Consider the following 23,729-nt stretch of genomic DNA (forward strand, 5'->3'; position numbering starts at 1 on the left):
GTGTAATTGTCATCACAGTGTGCGGCGTAATGTGTAATTGTCATCACAGTGTGCGGCGTAATGTGTAATTGTCATCACGGGGTGCGACAATGTGTAATTGTCATCACGGGGTGCGACAATGTGTAATTGTCATCACGGGGTGCGACAATGTGTAATTGTCATCACGGGGTGCGACAATGTGTAATTGTCATCACGGGGTGCGACAATGTGTAATTGTCATCACGGGGTGCGACAATGTGTAATTGTCATCACGGGGTGCGACAATGTGTAATTGTCATCACGGGGTGCGACAATGTGTAATTGTCATCACGGGGTGCGACAATGTGTAATTGTCATCACGGGGTGCGACAATGTGTAATTGTCATCACGGGGTGCGGCGTCATGTGTAATTGTCATCACGGTGTGCGGCGTCATGTGTAATTGTCATCACGGTGTGCGGCGTCATGTGTAATTGGAATCACGGATAAATAGTGTATAATGATTCAAGTAGCCTGTCTTTGTTTGGCCTTGATCTGTGAGGCGTACTAGGTCACTGTGTGGGCCTTTATATTTTTATGTCACTGTGTGGCCTTCACACAGTGACATCACAGTACAATGACAATTCCTGCGGTAACCAATATCTGGACCTGCAGGTTGCAAAGGTGAGATGTAAGGTAATTGTTTTCCTGCTAGACCACGCCCTTATATTAAGCCACACCCCCTTTAAAAATAAACCACGCCCCCTATTTCGGCGCGCGCGCCTGCGGCGCGCGCAATTTTTTCTATGACATGTTCACTTTTTTTTGGGGGGGGGGGGGGGGGGCGCATTTTCATTCCTTTGCCCTGGGAGCTAAATTGTCTAGAAACGGCCCTGTGCGCGCCTCAGGTGCGGCGAAAATTTCAGGGGTTGTGTGGCCTAATTTGGGGGCGTGGCCTATGCCCGCGGCTCTTACGCGAGGCCACGCCCCCATTTTGCCGCTATGGGGGCATGACCCAGAGGCTCTGTGAGCCTCTAGCCATGCCCCCAGCCCCCTGGCTGCGGGAATAGACGCTGTGCGCATGCGCACAGCGTTTATTCCCCGCTGCTTAGCAGCTGACAGGGGGGACTCCCAACAGCCCCCCACACCGCGGGACACTGCCGCCCGCGGGTGGGACAGCGGGACAGGCCCTGACAATCGGGACTGTCCCGATAAAATCGGGACTGTTGGGAGGTATGTTAGTGCATGGGAAAATACGGTAAACGCCCGATGTCAGGTTTTTTACCGCATTTTCCCTTTAGTGCATCCCCCCCCCCCCCATTCTCTCAGCGAGCACAGCTGTGTTCCTGCCGTTGTAGCTGATAACCATTAGCATGTATTTGATAACATATTCAATTATTCATCTCAAACATAATTCAGCTGGAGACAGCATTATAATTTAATGTTCTGTGTATAGTAAAAGGAGATGGAATATTGAATGATGAAACCAGCTTTAGTGAGAAGGAACCGCCATTTACGTGTAGTCTGTAACATGACAAAGACAATTATTAAATGGCTGCTTCTATTGTTGTTTTCTCTCGTAAATTATTCCAGCGTATAAGGCATTTAACTACTAAGTAATAAAGGCTCTGTTCTGGGGAAGATCAATACTCCGGTACTTAGACGGCTAAGATTTGCTGACCTTCCATTTTTCTCTTGAATAATCCGTCCATCAAGTCTCCACTCTTGATTTAGTACAGTAAAATAAAAGGGACACATTACACACGCTCATATCACACTTTACACTAATAATGTTGTATGTTTAACCCCTTGATGTTGAATAGGCATTAACAAGTCTGATAAAACATGGGACATTTGTGGCCCTCAGTATTTATTTATTTACAGTTTCTTATATAGAGGAGCATATTCCATAGGGATAATAGGAGGGATACATAAGGATACAATTCCATAGCATGTTAGTCCCATCAGATTACAAGATGGTCCTGATGGGATGCAATTAGATATGAATACTACTGGAGGTTGTGTGGGGGTCCTGAATATGATAGGCTTGCCTGAAGAGGTGAGTTTTCAGGGAACGCTTGAAATTTTGAGGCTAGAGGAGAGTCTTTGGGGCCCCATTTATCAAGTAATATTTGCGGCTAATATAACCGCAAATATTAAGTATCCTCTGAATGTATTAAAGGTGGACCGCAGCAGGAATCTCTGATCCCTGCTGCGATTCCCCCTGTAGCGCCGCCGGCCGCATCCCCCATAGGTTTCTAGGGGGGATGCGCAGCTGCCCGATGTATAAACATTGGACAGCCCGGCTTCGCATCCCTGGGCAATCGTGGTTCTCCTACTGCGGCGGGAAGTCCAGGAGCGCTGGTCCCGGTGGTTGCTAAGCAACCGGGACGTCGCGGCACTTCCGGGCCCGAATTCCGGTGGGGGCGGCGGCGCCTCGGCAGTTGCCGGGCAACCAGGATGCCTCCTTCAGCCCTGCTTCCACAGCGGTTGCCTAGGCGACGGGCACGCTAGGCAGCCGCTGCACCTGGAGATTAGGAGAAGCACCTGATGCAGCGATCAGCTGCTTTCTCTGCTTTACATTAGGCATGCTCCCTGTGTCATGGGTGGGGGATGCTTTTTAAGGAACTCTCCTGGGGCATTCCAGTGCCGGTTATAGAGTTTGGTGTGAGAACTCACTCTCTGCCCCGTAGGTTTATCCGGTCCCTGTTGCAGTTATTCCTGGTTTGCCCTGTCCAGAGTTATTCCTTGCTTGGTCACCAGCTGTACCACATACCTCCCAACATGACCCTCTCCAGGAGGGACACAATGCTCTGTTCCTGGACTTTCCTCTTAATGCATGAATACCTTCATCTGTGTTGAACTAGTCAATTGATGAGAAAGGTGCTGCAACACAGGTGATGGCAATCATGCATTAAGAGTGAAGTGCAGGAGCAGAGCAATGTGTCCCTCCTGGAGAGGGTCCTGTTGGGAGTTATGTGTACAATTACAAGTAAACAGTGCCTAAATCAGCAGTTCAGTTACATCTTGCAAAGACAGAGTATCCTATATTTCTCTGTTACATTGCCTGTGTCCATTGCTGCTACAGCTTGCTCCTATTAAGGAGGTATTGCAGAGACCTTAGTTAAAGGGCCATCACCCTTTTAGCAGGCTCTTAGCCTGTCATTTGTGTGTTTTCTTGTTTCACTTGTATGTTATTTATATTTGCGTCATACTTGCCTACCTGACCCTCTCCATATGGGAGAAAATGCTCTGTTCCTGGACTTCCCTGGTAATGTATGATTGCCAGCACCTGTGGTGAAACACCTTTCTTATCAATTACCTAGCTCCCCACAGGTGATGGCAATCCTACATTACCAGGGAAGTCCAGGAACAGAGCATTTTCTCCCTGATAGAGAGGGTCAGGTAGGCAAGTATGATTTGCGTGGTTCACCAATCTAGCACTTGGTTCAGTCCTGCACACTGAGTAATTCACTTTAGTAAGATTCTAGTCTTCACTTATCCTTTAGAGTGACCATTCCTCTGTCCTCTGTCATTTCTTTAGTCCTGTAGTTAGGGTAGTTCCCTCAGTATCACCGGTAGCTCACCCGGTTCAGCTTACACTGCCATCTGTCGACGTAAGTCCTGGCGGCATACTAGTACCGGTAGACATAATCAGTCTTAAGGGAACAGGGATGTTATAGGCACGAAGGCTCGCTGGTGTGCTCTGTGGGCTGAACTGGAGGGGGTTTTGGGTGACTACCCAGAAGACTCCAAGATCGCCAGCCCTCATCCATGGGTTCCCATAGGCCCTGAGGTGTCTCAGATTTGCGAGCGCTGGAGAAATAATTTGATGGTCGCAGCCATGTAATGATTTCTCCCCTGCACCCAAGGCTGCGAATGCGAATGGATGATTATGCAAATCATCAATATTCAGCCATGCGGGGAATCGCAGTGTGCGAGGGGTGGCGGGCAGCGAGTGACGTCTGTGGGTCGCGCAAGCCTCTGAAATTCGCAGAATAAGGTCCATAGTCATTGATGCAGTGTCTGCAATTAGTGTTACCCAAGGTTCTAGGGTGTATCTTACAGATATACTCTGGGGTGTACTGTAGGGATGGCCATTGTTGCCATTGCCATCGATGGTTGCCATCGATGGCAATTCTGCAACTGGCCATCGATAAACTAAAACTAAACTATGCAATGGATGACCATCAATATTTTTACATATCGATGGTCATCCATTGTTTTTAATTGCTTGGCCTGTGGGCCAATCAAAACATGGGGGCGGAGCTTCGTGGGTGTCGGGGGCGGAGCTATGCTCCGTGTCCCAGCACTTTGAAGAAAAAAAAAAAAGCAAAACATTGTTTTGCTGTTCCATCGATGGAGGGAAACAATCTGGTTCTCCCCCATCGATGGTGAAAGTATTCGACATCGGCCATGAACCATCGATGATTTCAAATCCCTAGTGTACTGTATCTTCTGTCCTGCAGTGGGTCCGGGCAGATTCTATCCTCCTGATTAAGGTCACTCCTTTATTACACTGAATACACAATCATTTATAATAATGAATAATAACGCTAAATTAACAAGAAATGTTCGTTCCGGCACTACTTCTCTGAATGAGCATTTTATACTGTCGGGAGATAGCATACAGCGTAAGTCACATCCAGAAGGAATTACTGTAATTCAGTGCATGATTTTAACCTATGAATATTTGTGAGCATTTACAAAGCACAATGCATTGCACACGTTTAGCTTACAGCAAAGTCTATGACAAAGAGCCTAGCTCATTACTGTCAGTAAATCTAATCCCGGCAAGTGATTGCTTTACAACAATCTGAATGAGCGATCAAGCACAACATTCACCTTTTCCATCTCGCTTGTAAATACACAGAGCAGGCGCTGTAGCATCCATAATCCGGATGTTAATGGCAGATACACCATGGAAATATATTTGCATACATTATACTCCTTTCAGCTTCCATGTATTATGTCTTCTGAAAAGACTGCATATTATTTGCAAATACAGCCAAGATCATACTTGCCTACATTTGAAAACTAGTTTCAGGGAGATTATAGTTGGTAGTAGAATTTGCACAGCGTCCCATTGAGGGGGCGTGTCATGCTCCACTTAAAGGACGTGTCTAGTTCCATATATGGAGAGATTGTGAACGTGGCACCTAGAAGCATGGGTGTGTACTGCTACATCTAAGAGGAATCTTGTAAAATGACTTATATCCAAATGTAGATGAGCCCAAAGCAGTTAGTAAGAGCTACTATACTTGGTAAAGTGCTGGGAAATGGTGCTGACGATTCAATGTAAATGTATCTGTCTCTCATTCCTTTTTCCCCAAAATGTAACAGTGTAATGTGGGCTAGGTGACATGAGGGAGATTGCTAGACTAATGAGGGAGAGAGGGAGATTGCTGCTATGTCAGGGAGTCTCCTGCAGAATGCAGGAGCGGAGGTAACTATGATGTAACAGTGTAATGTGGGCTAGGTGACATGAGGGAGATTGCTAGACTGATGAGGGAGAGAGGAAGATTGCTGTTATGTCAGGGAGTCTCCTGCAGAATGCAGGAGGGTAGGCAACTATGATGTAACAGTGTAATGTGAGCTAGGTGACATGGGGGAGATTGCTAGACTAATGAGGGAGAGAGGGAGATTGTTGCTATGTCAGGGAGTCTCCTTCAGAATGCAGGAGGGTAGGCAACTATGGCCAAAATTAGCCAGGGAACACCAGCTGGGACAATTGTGTGCTGTGACAGATACAGGTAAATACAAATAATGTTTATTGACAGGAAAAATACATTGCAAAAGTGACAAAGCATAAAGTATAGGGGTTATGGCAGGGGCATAACAATGGCACTGCAGCCAAAGTGCCAGCTTGGCTGAGCCGACTCTGTGGGGGCGCCTGGTCTCTGCAGATTCCAATGGGTTTTGCCGTCCAAATGGAATCTAGTGAAAATGTCCCTCCAAAAATGGTCACCGCCTTGGAGAAGACAGATGCTAGAGGTCCTACCAGACAGATGGATGATGCTAGAGAACCTACTGGGTAGCATATAACTAGGTATGCCAATCCCGGGGGAATTTTTTTTCAATCTCAGGATTTGGGATCGAAAAATGCTCAATCCCGGGATTAGCATCCCTAAAAAAACTCCCACTGGGGAGCTGGACAGGCGCTGCAGCTGTTGATCAGGGTAGGAAATGTCGGGGTGCCGCACTGAGTGGCCGGGCCAGCAGCAGCGGAGTAATTGGGGCAGGCGGTGAGGGCGCCACCCTGCGCAGCATGATCTTTAGCATCACGTCATGCTGTGCAGAGCCGTGTGCCGGGTTGGGACAGCCGGGCAGCGGCATTGGGTCACAGCAGCGCACAGGATCATCTGTCTGGCTACCCTCCTGGATCACCGGTCCTGGCTCCAGGTAAGCGTAAGTATAGGGGGAGGGGGGTCACAGGGGGAACCTAAAGGCGCCTGCTTAGTACAATCTCAGTATTGTTTTACAAAAACTACTCTGGGAATTTCGGTAAGCGGCTAGGTAGTGACAGACCGCAAGCGTTGCCCATGCCTGCGATAATTGATACATGCCTGTAATATACTCAATGATCACAGTGCAACCAATCCACATCTGAGATTGGGATAAATGTGTCCCAAGCTGACCATACAGCTACAGATTTATTGTCAGATTGGGCTGGCTGCAACAAAAACCTGGTACTGGATGAGAGCAGATGACAGTTGACCATTTGCTTGGAAATTCTGGAAAACTATTATGATTACCCGCATTTGCATGCGAGGGGATGTGTACGCTTACACATCCCCTCGCATGCAGCTGCCCAGGCAAAAAAAATATTCGATGGTCGCTATCCTGGTCAGAGATGGCCAAACTCGGAGCAGGTGCTGCTGTGACATGTGACGTCGGCCGCCCACTGCAAGCATTCATTGACACGCCCGCATTTGCAAGGGAACAGCTAGCATTTCTATGGGCGTGCCCATAAAATGCTGGGCATTCCCATTCTTTCTACCCTTGCCTGTCCCCTCCCCTCGTTGTATGAACGCCTCGGCGATTGTTCACACAGGGTTTGCACATGTACATATTCGCACAAGTGCTGTCCCCCAACATCACCCCCTAAATCTGTAGATGTATGGCCAGCTTTTGGGCCAGATGTACTAAGCTTCAAAAGTGATAAAATGGAGAGTGATAAACAGCCAGCCAATCAGCTTCTACCTGCCAAGTCACAGACTGTGTTTGAAAAATGTCAGACAGGAGCTGCTCCCACTATTCAATGTGGTTAAGACTCGCCGCCACTCGCAGCTAGTCTTAACCCCTGCAGCAGACGAGCGTCCGCGGCAGGGAGCCGGGGGATGGTGGCAGCCAGGGAGATTAAAGTCTCCCTGGCTGCCCCAGAACATATGTGGAGGGGAGGAGGGCTCCCCGGGACCCAGGCAGCACAAGCTGCCCCCCCCCCATAGCCAGAGGGGGACCCAGTATTCACTGCACCCGATCGTGCATATGTAATGATCGGGTGCAGTGAATATATGAATATCTAATGAGCGGCTCGAGAGCTCCGGCCCCCTGCTGGCTTTTTTTTTTTTTTTATTAAATATATATTCATGTGCTATAAGCACATGAATAAAAATAACATGCCCCTTCAGAGAAAAAAAAATCCTGATTTTTTTACACCAAAAAAAACAAAAAAACCTTTTAGTTTAAAAGTTCACATTCCAGTTCTCCATGAAAAGATGGAGAATTGCTACACGGAGAGACACGGCGAAAATCACTTAGAAAGACGGCGAAAATATCACATTGAATAGGGTGGTTCACTTTTGGAGAGCAAAATGCTCCTTCCAACGCGAAAATAGCACAAACTCGCCATAAAACACGGCAAATTTTTCTCATTGTATATGGCCCTTAATGCATCTGGTCCCTACATTTTTGATAAAAAACAAAAACAAAAAAATCAGCACTAGTATGCGACGAACTCAGGGCTTACAATACATTTCCATGCTGTATTTTTTAAATGTAATAATAATTAACCGTAAAGGTGGAATACTGCAGTTCTGGAGCTATTCACACTGCACTGATCAACGTAAGACAGGGGGAAGGGGTCGCACAATACTTCAGAGATGTAATCACACAATTTGTACACTTTTAAAATAGCCCCTTATGCTTCAGCCCTATTTCTGTGCTATCTAGGTCTCCGTTCTCAGGCTTGAGAGAATATACTGTAACACAAGGAGAAACTAGGACTTGTAGCCCTTAGGGAGACAGATACCAGAGGACAATAACAACTAGTCAGGGTAATTGTCTTTACTTACTTCTGTCACAGTAATAGAAGTCTTTTAACCATTACATCAAATTAAGCCATAGTTGCCTACCCTCCTGCATTCTGCAGGAGACTCCCTGAAATAACAGCAATCTCCCCCTCTCCCTCATTAGTCTAGCAATCTCCCTCATGTCACCTAGCCCACATTACACTGTTACATTTTTGGGTAAAAGAGGAATGAGAGACTGATACATTTACATTGAATCATCAACACCATTTCCCAGCACTTTACCAAGTATAGTAGATCTTACTAACTGCTTTGGGGCTCATCCACATTTAGATAGAAGTAATTTTACAAGATTCCTCTCGGATGTAGTAGTGCACACCCACGCTTCTAGGTGCCACGTTCACAATCTCTTTCCACAATCTCTCCATATATGGAACTAGACACACCCTTTGGGTAGAGCATGACACGCCCCTCAATGGGGCGCTGGGCAAAATTATACTACCAACTATAATCTGAAACTAGTTTTCAAAAGTAGGCAAGTATGAATTAAGCAAACCGTGCATTCCTCCATCATAAACATGGAGTTCTTACATACATAGGGGTCAATGTTATTAGCTCTGGAGCATACTTACTGACTTCCAGCCAAGTTGAGGGAAATTAGAGGGGGGGGCTGTGGTGGGGCATATGGGGGTATTTGCATTCCCGAGTTGATAAATCTGACAGCCTTGCATCCCCCATAGAAACGGAATCGGTACATCTGTCAGAATGAACTTAGGTCTACAGTTATTAGGTCAACCCCACTAGGTCGACTGGCAGGAAGGTCAACCTGACTTAAGGTCGACATGGGCCAAGGTCGACATGACTTAAGGTCGAATTTGCATAAAGGTCGACATGAGGAAGGTCGACTGGTCATAAGGTCGACATGGGGTTTTTCACTGTTTTTTTATCCGAATGTCGACACAGTCGACATGGACACAGTTGGCAATGAGAATCGGACCCTCGCATCGCTCGCTTCACTCGCAATGCTTCGGGCACGGTGGCTCGCTTCGCTCGCCACAGCTTTAATAACCTCCTCCACGCCCTAGTGGATGGTAGGGCATGAAATACCGCCTGTCGGCTCAAAAAACAGTGAAAAACCCCATGTCGACCTTATGACCAGTCGACCTTCCTCATGTCGACCTTTATGCAAATTCGACCTTAAGTTATGTCGACCAAGCCCATGTCGACCTTAAGTCAGGTCGACCTTCCTGCCAGTCGACCTAGTGGGGTCGACCTAATGACTGTAGACCTAAGTTCATTCTAATAGATGACCGCATCCCATAGAAACATATGGGGCTGCAACTACTGTTGAGAATGGAGTGCCCATTGCAAATATCAGAGATATCTGCCCCAGTCCCGTAGGGTTATACTAAATATTTGCGATTACCCCCTGAAAACGTGTGTTTTTGGGGAATAAGCCACAAATATGAAAAATGTGCCCCTATTATTAACCAAAATGATATATTCACTTGCAATAAGATTCCTTGATCAGAACTTCAAGTGACGACATATATGTCATGGAAAGCTCCGCGTCCTACAGCTGTCATGTGACTCAGTGAGGCCTCCTCACTGCTGGGATAATGGAAGCAGCTGACATTCTGTTGATGATTAGCATAAAAAGGATGCACAAAAATATTCACATGGTACGTAACTGCTTTGTGCATAACTGAATCAGGCCCAGTAGGTTTGGGGGCCTGTTTTATCATGTAAAGCCAATGATACCCCAGATAAAGTCTTTATAAAGAAATATAAAGGTGTTTATGTATGAAGCAGTGAAAAGAGTGGAGAACTGAGCCAATGAAGGAATTGCCCATAGCTACCAATCAGCTTTCAAGTAATATTTATCAAGTGCATTCTATAAAATCATACATGGCAGCTGATTGGTTGTCATTGCAGCCTCTTTATTGGTTCACTTCTTCACTGCTTCATGATTGGCCCCTATAATGAGCATATTAGCGTTTGCATTGTTACTACAAGCATTGCTTTATTTCAGGGATGTTGTTGAACTGCACATCCCAGCATGCCCTGCTACAGTTTTGCTATTTGGCCAAACTGAAACTGTTGCAGGGCATGCTGGGATGTGTTGTTCAAGAAGAGCTGGAGGGCCGAAGGTTCCCCATCCCTGCTTTATTGTTTTTGGCTTTCTGCCTGTGCTTTGCAGCCTTGTACGTCTGTCATTGGACATACTTGTTTTATTTGCGTTGCCCTGGGATGTGAAATCTAGCCTCTGCCCTGAATATTGTTGTATCCAGAAAACAGATCTAGAAAGCAGAGAGTTAATCTAATGAGTCCATTTGCAATATATTGTTTTATTTTTCCAGCCAAATTGAGATTTTAATTGGTATCGGTTCCGGATCACTCAGCTCAGAAAGCCCAGGTCGCCGTTTCCCATGGCAATGAAAATAAACATCTCCGTCTGTAGTATGAGGTGGCAGAGGGCAGGATCCGTTTTTTTTAAATATTGAATTCTGCTGCAAAGCCCATTTAAAAAATGTGATAATCCTGACACACTGCAGAACACCGCACTGCATACAGACATTCTACATGCGTGGACCCAAACACCCTTCAACTATTTTTAATAATTTCCATAGTAACATATTTTAGGCTGGGGGTATCAATCTGTAACACCCACCACCCCTTGTCCTTCCACATGTCAGCTGGCTGCTCCGAGTACCATTGCAGAGACAGCTCGGTTGCTATGACTGATCGCCATAGCAACAAGCATCACCTAATTCGCTGCACAGAAAAAAAAATCACTTGCTCACAAATGCTGTTCTACTAGCAGATCGGAGCAGCCATTTCTCATACCAGAAGACAAAAGAAAATCAGGAAAATAAGGTATTCTGCCAGTTATTGTCTACTCTTACGTCACATTGCATGGTGTTTAGCTAGCCTGCGTTATTACATTTCAATGCAAAATGCATCTAAAAAACAGATATTTTGGAAAGTGCTTGATTTACCCGTGGGTGATTGGAGTGTCAGTTTCAAACATGAAATCTGAGCTGCCATTACAGTGCACAGCACATCGTTGGATGATGGAATTAGCAGCAATGGGTTTTGCAGATTACAGAATTAACTGTAATGCCATCTTTATTGTGCTTGTGTTATTTTGAGCCTACGTTAGAATTATTGCCATGATGATCAGTTTAATTGGGGTGCAGGGGGGGGGATTCCAGGCCTTGGCGGAGGTGATGGGGTTAATGGGCGATTTTCTGCATTGTCCGGCAGGTAACAGCATTGACGCTGCAGAAAAGACAACTCCAGGGTTTTACTGCAATGATTACGGGAGACTTTGTGCGCTGTGCATTGTCATACAACATGTGGGAACACTTCATTAAGAAGCAATGAGGAGGTTGGCTAGATGCGATGTATTTCTGCCTGCTGAGTGACGGGTCTATGTTTGGCTAGCAGATCTAGAACGGTTTCTAAATAAATTCACAACAACAAAATATATATTGTGGAACTCTATTTCTGCTGCGGCTTCCAGACATAATATTCAATTACCTATTTCATGGCTGCAGCTGCTGTCGCTGCAGAATGTGGAGCTGGATGGGGCCATAGCCTGTACAAGGAGCATTAACAACCTATTGCTTCATTCGCATGTTTAGGGCCAGATGTATCAATCTTTAAAAAAGTGATAAAATAGAGAGTGATACACAGCCAGCCAATCAGCCCCTAACTGCCATCTTACAGGCTGGGTTTGAAAAATGACAAGTAGGGGCTGATTAGCTAGTTGTTTATCACTCTTCACGTGATCACTTTTTGAAGCTTAGTGCTTCTGGCCCTCAGTTCCTTTTATATATATATATATATATATATATATATATATATATATATATATATATATATATATATTTGTGTTGGACTTTTCCAGAAGATCTAGAAGGAGAGACTAGACGATATTCCTCTACACTAGTTTTCTTTGTGCATAGTTCTGCTACTGCTGTCAGTCCCTTACTGTACTTTACTGAATGCTATATGAGACACGTCTGCCAGCATACAAAGCCATTAACAAAAGTGCACGAACATCCAGCTCTTCCAACTTGGACCCTAAATAATATGTTTCTTATTCCCGCTCATTAGAGTCTCTTAAGGCCCCCATTCGATACACGATTTGGGCCCGATTTCATCCGATTCTGGAGGATCGGGCTGAGAAATTGGGTGAAATAGCCCAAATTGCGTAGTGTATGACATCCGATCTGATCCGATGCGCGGTCCCGCACGCATCGGATCAGATCCGGAGGTCGGGTGGCCTGCTCATAAGATAAATCTTATGTGCAGCTGTCAGTGCGGCAAGGAGCGAGGTCCGGGGGAGCGGGGCCCTGGTGCGGCTGGCGGGGACCGGAGAGCAGGGTCCGGGGGAACTGCAGGCTGGGTAGTGGCAAGAGAGCAGGGTAGCCGTGGGCGTGAGAATAAAAAAATTCTATTCAAAAGACTGGGCGGGTGCTGATTGGCTGAGAGCCAAAAGTTGGTAGAGTTATGGGCTGAGTTGTGGGGGGGGGGGGCTGTCACTAAGAGGGGGCGTTTGGGTTAGGCTGCAGGTAGGGAAGGTTAAGGGGGTATGGGGGCAGGGTTAGAATACTCCCCACCCAGGTTTCAGAAATCTGGGCATCTGGATGCCACTGTCTGACTTCAGACTGCCAGCACCCCAAGTGCCAGGCTGCCAATTCTGTCCTGCTGTATGAATTAGGCCCATCTGCCAATTATGCTGCTTTCAGACCGCAAAACTGGCTTTGACCAGGTATTTTAAAACGTTTCTAAAAACGGGTCTGCCAGCTAAAACCCCTTTCACATCGCATGTCTTTAAACGGTATTTCAATGCAGTTTTGTCTTTAAATGGTATTTCAATGCAGTTTTTGTTTTAACCCATAGAAAACAGTGGATGAAAAAAAACAGGTCTGAAACGGGTAGGACCCTGCTTTATTACCGTTTAGAAATACCAGTTCAATAGAACCGGTAAATTCACTCTGCACTTTTCAGACTGCACAAATTATTTTAAAACGGTAAAAAAACAGAAAAATAACGGGTAAAAAGTGCGGTCTGAAAGGTGTTCTCATGCAGATAGAAATTAGCAATCACATTAATCTGTGATCGCGTACAGGAACATCGTGACCATTAGTCCAATCTTACTTAGGCTACCTGTCGCAGGGCGGCTTGGGAGGCCTTAGAAACTGCGCCTCGCATTGCAGTCATTGGTCTGGCCACTCACATAAAAAGAGGGCGACACCCATTTGCAGAAACGCTGGCCACTCCCACCCACCAGCCCTCCCAGCCAACACCTTTGTCTGTCAATCAAAACTAAGCTTTGGAGGAGAGATAAAATTAACAGAATTAAAGTACCAGCCAATCACCTCCTAACTCTGCTGTTCAGTGGGATAACAATAGCCCTGCAGACCACACGTGGCGGGGAGGCGCTGAGAAAGTGTGGGCTCCGGGGGGGTCTACGGGACTATTGTTACCCACTGCCATCTCCGGGCATATCTGTCTGCGGTCACAACTCTCCCGGCTCCTGCTGCTAATAAAAACTTTGACACTCACAAAATGGCTGCCCCCATACAGCAGACAGTTTTTGAGGATGCTAGAGGAGGCAGCAGCCTCCTCTAGCAGCCGTAAAAATGGTCTGCTGTATGGGGGCAGCCATTTTGGGAGTGTCACTTTACATCAGCAGCAGGAGCCGGGAGAGCCGTGAACGCAGATAGATGCGGCAGGTCCCAGCGGGATGGGGGGGGGGGGGGGGGGCTGCAAACATTTTCGGCAGGGGGGTGCATATTTAATAATTACGCCACTGCTGCTGTTACAGGCTACGGGGTAGATGTATTAAGCCTAGCGAAGAGATAAAGTGGAGATAAAGTGGAAGGAGATAATGCACCAGCCAATCAGCTGTGTTTGAAATATGGCAGTTGGGAGTTGATTGTCTGGTCCGTTATCTCCTTCCACTTTATCTCCAGTTTATGTCTTTGCCAGGCTTAATGGGCCCCATACATCAGCAATCACAATTAATGGATTTCCAGATACAGGGATTTTTTGGCCAGATAAATGGATCCTACAATCTATCTGACTTTGCCCACACATTACAGATTTATTTCAGTGATCGGCAGATTTTTCCATCTAAAGATTGCATCTTCATATCTGGAAATTGCCCAATCGATTGTCATTTCAGCTGTTCATAATGTAAATAGATGAAGAAGACGAATTGGGAATGCCCACACATATAAAAAAGATCCGCAGATAATACCAGATTATTAAACATGTTTAAAAACCTGATTAAGCAATTGATTGGTGATTTTGATTGGGATTGCCAAAAGGGGGAGCCCACACATCTAAAATTAATTGTGGCAATCATCTCCAGATCTGAAAATTGTCACAATTAATTGCTGATGTATGGGGCCCTTTAGATCATCAGACAGTGTGCCCCAGTTTGGTATAGGTGAGCTACATGCAGTCTTGCCACCACAGCGGAGCAACCACAGAGATCTTAAGGGACTCATTTAGTGCACTCAAGGTTTCACTCTAATAGTCATATTAGCTCATTTGTGTGTTGCGGTTAGTACCCTGGGCATTGGGGCCTATTTATCATACAATAGTTGCAACACATCCCCGAAAACACCAGATTTCAGGAGATAAGTGCAAATATGAACTGTATCCCCTGAACTTGTAAAGAAGGAGCAGCAGTAGATATCTATCTCCAGGTTTCTATGGGCCAGGTGCGGTAAGCCTTAACAAAAGATAAAGTGTAGGGTGATAACGAGTGATAAAGTATCCGTCAATCAGCTCCTAACTGTCACATTACATACTGCATTAGACAAAATGATAGTTAGGAGCTGGGTGGTTGGTACTTTATCGCTATCACACTCTACTTTATCTCTTGTTGAAGCTTAGTACATCTGACCCATAGATAGCTGCAAAGCTGTCCGATTTACCAAGCCCCTTCAGCAAATGCCATCTGGGCCTATGGGCTACATTCAGGGGCGGGCTGGGCCGGGGGGCAGGGTGCCATGTGCCCCCCAGGCCGCTCTATCAGTTACTGCTACGGGCCGCTTGGTTACCTATCCTGTAGCTGCGGCTTTCAAAACTTGGCCGCAGCTACAATAACATGGCCGGCGGCCTCCATGCCCAGGATATAGGAGAAGGCTGTGTGTGTTCCTCCTGGCAGGGACTGTCGCTGCGTGGGTGACGTCATGACGCTGACGCCACCCCCCCCCCCCCTGCATCTGCTGCTGTGGAGGAAGAGCCGTTCCGGCCGGGACGTCGTGCGGAGGACGAAGGATCAGCCAGGCTGTGTCAACGGCACAGGAAAGCAGGGTAAAGAGAGCCGGGAGCCGCAGGAGTGGCATAATGCATTGCAGCACACGGACCTGGATTCGGAGGCAGGTGTAAGTGCAAAGGCCTGTGTGTAGTGTCCTGGTATTATTATTGTTATTTTACAGGGGGAGCAGCCTGTGGTGTCCTCCTGTTATGCAGGGGGAGGGGAGCAGCCTGTGGTGTCCTCCTGTTATTATTATGCAGGGGGAGGGGAGCAGCCTGTGTGTGTGGTGTCCTGGTATTATTATTGTTATTTTACAGGGGGAGCAGCCTGTGGTGTCCTCCTGTTATGCAGGGGGAGGGGAGCAGCCTGTGGTGTCCTCCTGTTATTATTATGCAGGGGGAGGGGAGCAGCCTGTGTGTGTGGTGTCCTGGTATTATTATTGTTTTTTTTACAGGGGGAGCAGCCTGTGGTGTCCTCCTGTTATGTAGGGGGAGGGGAGCAGCCTGTGGTGTCCTCCTGTTATTATTATGCAGGGGGAGGGGAGCAGCCTGTGTATGGTGTCCTGGTATTATTATTGTTATTTTACAGGGGGAGCAGCCTGTGGTGTCCTCCTGTTATTATTATGCAGGGGGAGGGGAGAAGCCTGTGGTGTCCTCCTGTTATTATTATGCAGGGGGAGAAGCCTGTGTGTGGTGTCCTGGTATTATTATTGTTATTTTACAGGGGGAGCAGCCTGTGGTGTCCTCCTGTTATGCAGGGGGTGGGGAGCAGCCTGTGGTGTCCTCCTGTTATTATTATGCAGGGGGAGGGGAGCAGCCTGTGTGTGTGGTGTCCTGGTATTATTATTGTTATTTTACAGGGGGAGCAGCCTGTGGTGTCCTCCTGTTATGTAGGGGGAGGGGAGCAGCCTGTGGTGTCCTCCTGTTATTATTATGCAGGGGGAGAAGCCTGTGTGTGGTGTCCTGGTATTATTACTGTTATTTTACAGGGGGAGCAGCCTGTGGTGTCCTCCTGTTATGCAGGGGGAGGGGAGCAGCCTGTGATGTCCTCCTGTTATTATTATGCAGGGGGAGGGGAGCAGCCTGTGTGTGTGGTGTCCTGGTATTATTATTGTTATTTTACAGGGGGAGCAGCCTGTGGTGTCCTCCTGTTATGTAGGGGGGAGGGGAGCAGCCTGTGGTGTCCTCCTGTTATTATTATGCAGGGGGAGAAGCCTGTGTGTGGTGTCCTGGTATTATTATTGTTATTTTACAGGGGGAGCAGCCTGTGGTGTCCTCCTGTTATGCAGGGGGAGGGGAGCAGCCTGTGGTGTCCTCCTGTTATTATTATGCAGGGGGAGCAGGCCTTTGGTGTCCTGGTATTATTATACAGCGGGAGCAGCCTCTGGTGTCCTGTTATTATACAGGGGGAGCAGCCTCTGGTGTCCTGTTATTATACAGGGGGAGCAGCCTGTGGGGTCCTGTTATCAAACAGGAGGATCAGCCTGTGATTTATTGTTGTTGCTGCTTTTGTTATTATTATTATAATACAAGTGGAGCAGCCTGTGGTGTTATTATACAGGGTCAGCAGCCTTCGGTGGCCTGTTCTTTTTATTACACGGGGGAGCAGCCTCTGATATTATTATACTCTTTCCCTTTTCCATTGTTCGATCTATCTAGATATATATATATATATATATATATATATATATATATATATATATATATAACAAAAAAACTCCATTTAACGCTGTTACTTATGGGCCGGTGCTCTGGACTTGCCCCCCAGGCTAAAAGTTGCCAGCCAGCCCCTGGCTACATTCCAAAACATGTATCCCATAGGAATCAGTACCGAAGCGACGGTCAGGAGATCGGGAGATTTCCCTAATACACAATTAGTGCATAGCTGCCTCCCCTCCTGCTTTGTGCTAGAGACTCCCTGAAATAGCAGCAATCTCCCTCATTAGTCTAGCAATCTCCCTCATGTCACCTAGCCCACATTACACTGTTACGTCATAGTTACCTCCCCTCCTGCATTCTGCAGGAGACTCCCTGAAATAGCATCAATCTCCCTCTCTCCCTCATTAGTCTAGCAATCTCCCTCATGTCACCTGACCCACATTACACTGTTACATCATAGTTACCTCCCCTCCTGCATTCTGCAGGAGACTCCCTGAAATAGCATCAATCTCCCTCTCTCCCTCATTAGTCTAGCAATCTCCCTCATGTCACCTAGCCCACATTACACTGTTACATCATAGTTACCTCCCCTCCTGCATTCTGCAGGAGACTCCCTGAAATTACAGCAATCTCCCACTCTCCCTCATTAGTATAGCAATCTCCCTCATTTCACCTAGCCCACATTACACTGTTACAGATTTGGGGAAAAAAGGAATGAGAGACAGATACATTTACATTGAATCATCAGCACCATTTCCCAGCACATTACCAAGTATAGTAGCTCTTACTAACAGCTTTGGGCTCATCTACATTTGGATATAAGTCATTTTAAAAGATTCCTCTCAGTACACAGTACACACCCACACTCACTGGTTGCCCATAGCAACATCCCATCTCCAATAGAACTCCTATGTAAGTATATTTACCCCACAGTGGCTGTATGATGGTTCCTATATACAGTACGTGCACCTATATACATTATCCTGGAATTTAGACGCTAGCTGTGCAAACCGCCTTCATTGGGGAAGGACACAGAGGATTGGTGCTAATCAATAACGCTATGCTGCCCACGTTTCACCTGTTAATCGGAGTGGCAATATAAAAATCAATATGGCTAAAATATTAAGAGAGAGGTTTTATTGTAAGCTAATACTTATATTTGTGTTGTGTAGAACAATTGATTGTAGTTCCTTCTGTGTAATAATATGCAGCAGTCAATTATGAAACCATCTATATTACAAAACCAGTCGCAGTAATGTAAAACATCAATCACGTCTGACATGAATAAAAACACCTCGGAGCAAATTCATTGGATCCATCCCGCCTGCAGATCTCTCTTCCGCTTGGTACATTCCTGATGCAGATATAGATTGGTCGGAACTGACATTCATAGGCTGTGATAGAAACATTGTTATATCATACAGAGATTAGGCATTGAGCGGCTATATATAATATATCTATATATAGATATAGATATATGACACGTTTGTCATTGTAAGATGAGTTTTTGGTGTATATTTGTGGACCAGAGACAATGGCAATAGATGGCAGTAGAAAATGAGAGATCATTCTGTTGCTCATTACATTGGACAATGGCCCTTATTCTGGTCTGGGAAGAAAATGTCAGCTGCCTGTCCATTTTCTTCCCATCGTACACACATATGTAAGTGACTTGAGAGTCCCTTTTATATGCATGCACCTTCCACATCTCCCCTGTTAGCGAGTCGCTTTTGCTAATGGGTGGACTCGCAAGGCTGCGAATTCGCAGCCTTGCGAATCAACCAGAATAGCCCCCAATGTGTACAGGAAATCTGTCTTGGTCCTGGTCTGGGAGGAAGGGAAATCATTTCAGCCATTGACCCCATTGTCTTTCATCTTAATGTGTCAGGCTGATTAGACTGCAGGTTTGTGTTGTTTACTTGGCTCTATAAAAGGGTCTGCATGTTCTTAAGCCTATTACTGTGCGGAAAAATGGCAAAACTGCAACTGTCCTCCACCCACCAAATGCAGCATTGCTGTCTCGTTGACACTCCCCCACCATCACTCATCTGCGGCTCTATTTTCCAGAATGCAACTGCAGTTTGAGGGTTTGGCAAAACCTCTGAATTGCGATTTTAGCAAATCTACGACCAGTGTTGAATTAGGCCCTTAGTCCTGGAGAGGTTGATACCTTATCATATTGACTACTGTTTTATCTTCTATTCCCTGTATCCTGTTATCTTTAATAAAACCAACTCTGGTTTGGAACCAATGTGTGTACTACCTACACAACTACCAACTTGAAGGCATCTGTCAATTATAATTATATTCATATATAGGCTGGGATGTATCATCATTGCAGTATTAGATCACACTATAGATTGCAGGGGCGCTGGAACGTTTTTAGGTTGGGGGGGGCAAGATATAATCTCATTTTGGCGCCCCCTAAATTGCTATATGTTACCCCCGGGCACTATACACACTGGCAGCGGCATATACATGTGGGCATTATACACCGGGCAGCGGCATATATGCATGGGCATTATACACAGGGCAGCGGCATATATGCGTGGGCATTATACACAAGGCAGCGGCATATATGCATGGGCATTATACACAGGGCAGCGGCATATATGCGTGGGCATTATACACAAGGCAGCGGCATTTACGCATGGGCATTATACACAGGGCAGCGGCATATATGCGTGGGCATTATACACAAGGCAGCGGCATTTACGCATGGGCATTATACACAGGGCAGCGGCATTTACGCATGGGCATTATACACAGGGCAGCGGCATATACACGTGGGCATTATACACAAGGCAGCGGCATATATGCGTGGGCATTATACACAAGGCAGCCTAGCCTAGCCGCCTCTCAGTGCGTGGCCGGCGGTGCTAATACTCGGGGAGGTCAGCGGGGGTCTCAGACCTCTCCGCGCTCCCTCTGTCACCTGGCTGCGGCAGTCCCCGGCGCCGCGTCTCCTCACGCTGCTGGAGGTCGGCGGGGGTCACAGACCTCTCCGCACTCCCTCTGTCACCTGGCTGCGGCAGTCCCCGGCGCCGCGTCTCCTCACGCTGCTGGAGGTCGGCGGGGGTCACAGACCTCTCCGCGCTCCCTCTGTCACCTGGCTGCGGCAGTCCCCGGCGCCGCGTCTCCTCACGCTGCTGGAGGTCGGCGGGGGTCACGCTGACGTCCCCGCTCTGCCGCTCAGCCTCCCTCTCTCCGTCCCCGCTCTGCCATTAACCCCTTCTCTCCTGGGGCTTACATAGGCGGACGGGCGGGGGCTGGATCAAGATTAATCAGCCGCCCGCCCGCACAGCTGGTTTAGCGCCGCAGTAATTTTGGGGGGGGGGCAAGCTGCCCCCTCGCCCCCCCCGTTCCGGCGCCACTGATAGTTTGTAAGCTTGCGAGCAGGGCCCTCCTACCTCCACGTCGGTTTGTATCAACCCAGTTTGTTTAATCACTGTTGTCTCCAATTGTAAAGCGCTACGGAATATGCTGCGCTATATAAGAAACTGTAAATAAATAAATAATTGTATCACAATGACAATAATTGCCTATGTATTAACATATGCCATAAGTATTGCAAAGAGCTGCCCTTTGCAAAAACCCTGAAAACTAGGTTTTTACCGCATTTTTCATACATCCCGGCCATAAAGCCAGTACGCTAGTAATTGCACCCATAATAATGCAGCTGTGCTTGTTCTCCTGCTCGCAGTGTTTAACAAGACAAATCATTCTGTTTCTTTGTAGGGCATAAAGATAGACAGACATTGTACGATGGTTTATAGAAGCACTACGACCTGCATCTACTCCTTGTTCCTCCTGATGATAACCATGGGTCTGCCGTTCATGAAGCTTGTCCTAGCAGAGGAACTGACTGGCACCACAATCCCACCAGAGAGTAAGCCATCATACTGTACCATTTTACTATCTCTTTTAATTGAATGTACTGGTATTTATTTATTACCAGTTATTTATATAGCGCACACATATCGCATGGGGGTGTGGACTATGAACCATCGGAGGCGTGGCCTGGCAAGAAGGGGGCATGGCCTATAAATTACACCATTCCGCGATTCAACATCCCTGTTTTGCCACAGTGGGGGCATGGCTCTCTGAGCTTCTAGCCATGCCCCCAGCACCTCTGGCTGTGAGAATATGCACAGCATCTATTCACTGTTGCTCATTGGGTGACAGGGGGGCTCCCAATTGCCCCCCCCCCCCACTACGGGTCACGTCCCTAAAAACAGATGCAGAAATCAGGACAGTTGGGAGGTTTGCCCATGAAGCTTACAATCTATATTCCCTACCACACACGCACACACATTCATTCTAGGGTTCATTTTTGTTGGGAGCCAAATAACCTACCAGTACATTTTTGGATTGAGGGAGGAAACCGGAGCACCCGGAGGAAATCCAAGCAAGCACAAGGATAATATACAAATTCCACACAGTTAGAGCCATGGTGGGAATTGAACCGATGACCTCAGTGCTGTGAGGCAGTAATGCTAACCATTACACTGTCCGTGCTGTAATGATTAGCATTATAGGACAGTGATCCCCAAACTGGGTGCCAAGGCACGCTGAGGTGCAGTGGGGCACTTCCAGGGGTTCTGAAGGTTGCTCGGTCCAGCACCAAAACAAATTGTTTATGGTCAATCTGAAATGCCAAACCACTGCTTGTGGCACTGGTCTCGGAGTGCCTTGATTAAAAATGATAGTTTGGGAAACACTAATATAGGAGGGGGGGGGGGGGGGGGGTTAATTATCCTACCAAGCAGTGCTTGCTCTCTGGGCATCCTCACTGCACTGGGAAACAACTTGGGCTACCAACAGTGCCACCTGGTGGCGGTACACAAACCAGTATTGTGAAAGGCATCAAATAAATGTGTCTAAAATGATAAAGGTAACTAGTATTATGTGGGGGAATTTGTAAAAACTGGTGTACAGGAAAATGGTACTGTAACCCACAGCAACCACATTCCATATTTAGTCTAAATGTGTTTTAAAATACACAAAAGGAATGTCAGTTTAGTTGCTATGGTTACCAACACCTTTTTATATGTCTGTGCCTGGTTTATTGTCCGGCCATGTGAGAAGACCTACCCCAGTTAGCATAGTATATCTGGCAATGCCCAGATAACAGGTTTGCTGATTCCGGCACGAACGCCAGCCTGCACCTCCTGTGCCAACTGTACCATGTGCAGTTTAAGAAAACTAAAAATACATTTATATTGCAAATCATTCATTGTCTCATGTTTTGCGTCTCGTACAGACCATTATTGCTGTTTTCTGTTCCATTTATTTGGAGATCAATAGGCCGCTGTCATTTAGACAAAAAAAGGAACAAACTTCTAGAAGCTGGAAGGAGAATTTCTGACAGTCCGATCATCCTCAGGCTGTACCAACATTGTAGAATTTGTGCTAATCAACTGTATAAATATGTAAATTCACTTTGCGTTCCCAGGTCGCCCCTGTGTGGATTGCCATGCCTTTGAATTTATGCAGAGAGCACTACAAGACCTCAAAAAGACAGCGTACAACCTGGACTCACGGGTATGTGTTGTACACGATTGTTTTGTAATGAAACAGAAATTGTATTTCGTACTGCGCCCGCAGAGAACACCTGCACTTGCGCATATCTTCCACATTGGTCCACGATGCAAATTTGCAACAGGCTTTTTTGATCAGAATGACGTCTTTCCATTGCAGGACGCTATGCAAAGCCGTCCACCTGTCGGCTCAGCTTCTGGTAATACCAGTGGCCGGCGATGATGCAGGAGTGCACATCAGTGCTCACAGCTCATCGCCAGGCATACACACTGGGCAGATTTTGGGCTGAAAGCAGCTCAAACGATAAAAGTGAGCTGCTTTCAGCTCAAAATCGTGAGGTGTGTATGGACCTTTAAATGAAACATGCAGGGCCCCCTAACTGTCACTCTAAATATGAAGCACTGCTAATCAGATACATTAAAATAAACTCTGCAATATAACCATAGTTGCCTACCCTCCTGCATTCTGCAGTAGAATCCCTGAAATAGCAGCAATCTCCCTCTCTCCTTTATTAGTCTAGCAATCTCCCTCATGTCATCTAGCCCACATTACACTGTTACATCATAGTTACCTCCCCTCCTGCATTCTGCAGGAGACTCCCTGACATAGCAGCAATCTCCCTCTCTCCCTCATTAGTCTAGCAATCTCCCTCATGTCACATAGCCTACATTACACTGTTACATCATAGTTACCTCCCCTCCTGCATTCTGCAGGAGACTCCCTGACATAGCAGCAATCTCCCTCTCTCCCTCATTAGTCTAGCAATCTCCCTCGTGTCACCTAGCCCACATTACACTGTTACATCATAGCTGACTACCCTCCTGCATTCTGCAGGAGACTCCCTGAAATAGCAGCAATCTCCCTCTCTCCCTCATTAGTCTAGCAATCTCCCTCATGTCACCTAGCCCACATTACACTGTTACATTTTCGGGGGAAAAAGGAATGAGAGACAGATACATTTACATTGAATCATCTGCACCATTTCCCAGCACTTTACCAAGTATAGTAGCTCTTACTGACTGCTTTGGGGCTCATCTAC

At 46.7% G+C, this 23,729-nt stretch overlaps 1 protein-coding gene across 3 annotated transcripts in view; it reads left to right on the plus strand.

Moving 5' to 3' along the window:
* The window catches only part of NICOL1 (NELL2 interacting cell ontogeny regulator 1), a 37,367-nt gene that overhangs the window by 8,995 nt on the left and 4,643 nt on the right, over window positions 1-23,729 (plus strand). For 2 of the 3 annotated variants that reach the window (XM_083151342.1, XM_083151361.1), the window contains exons 2-3: window positions 20,888-21,038; window positions 22,605-22,693. In XM_083151342.1, coding sequence (XP_083007468.1) covers window positions 20,888-21,038; window positions 22,605-22,693 — 240 coding nt within the window. Of the gene's footprint in view, window positions 1-10,925; window positions 11,084-20,887; window positions 21,039-22,604; window positions 22,694-23,729 lie in introns of those variants that run through there. The other variant, XM_083151350.1, reaches the window with a different exon arrangement.

Source organism: Crinia signifera, chromosome 1 (assembly GCF_055691185.1).
Source record: "Crinia signifera chromosome 1, ASM5569118v1, whole genome shotgun sequence".
NCBI classification, from domain to species: domain Eukaryota; kingdom Metazoa; phylum Chordata; class Amphibia; order Anura; family Myobatrachidae; genus Crinia; species Crinia signifera.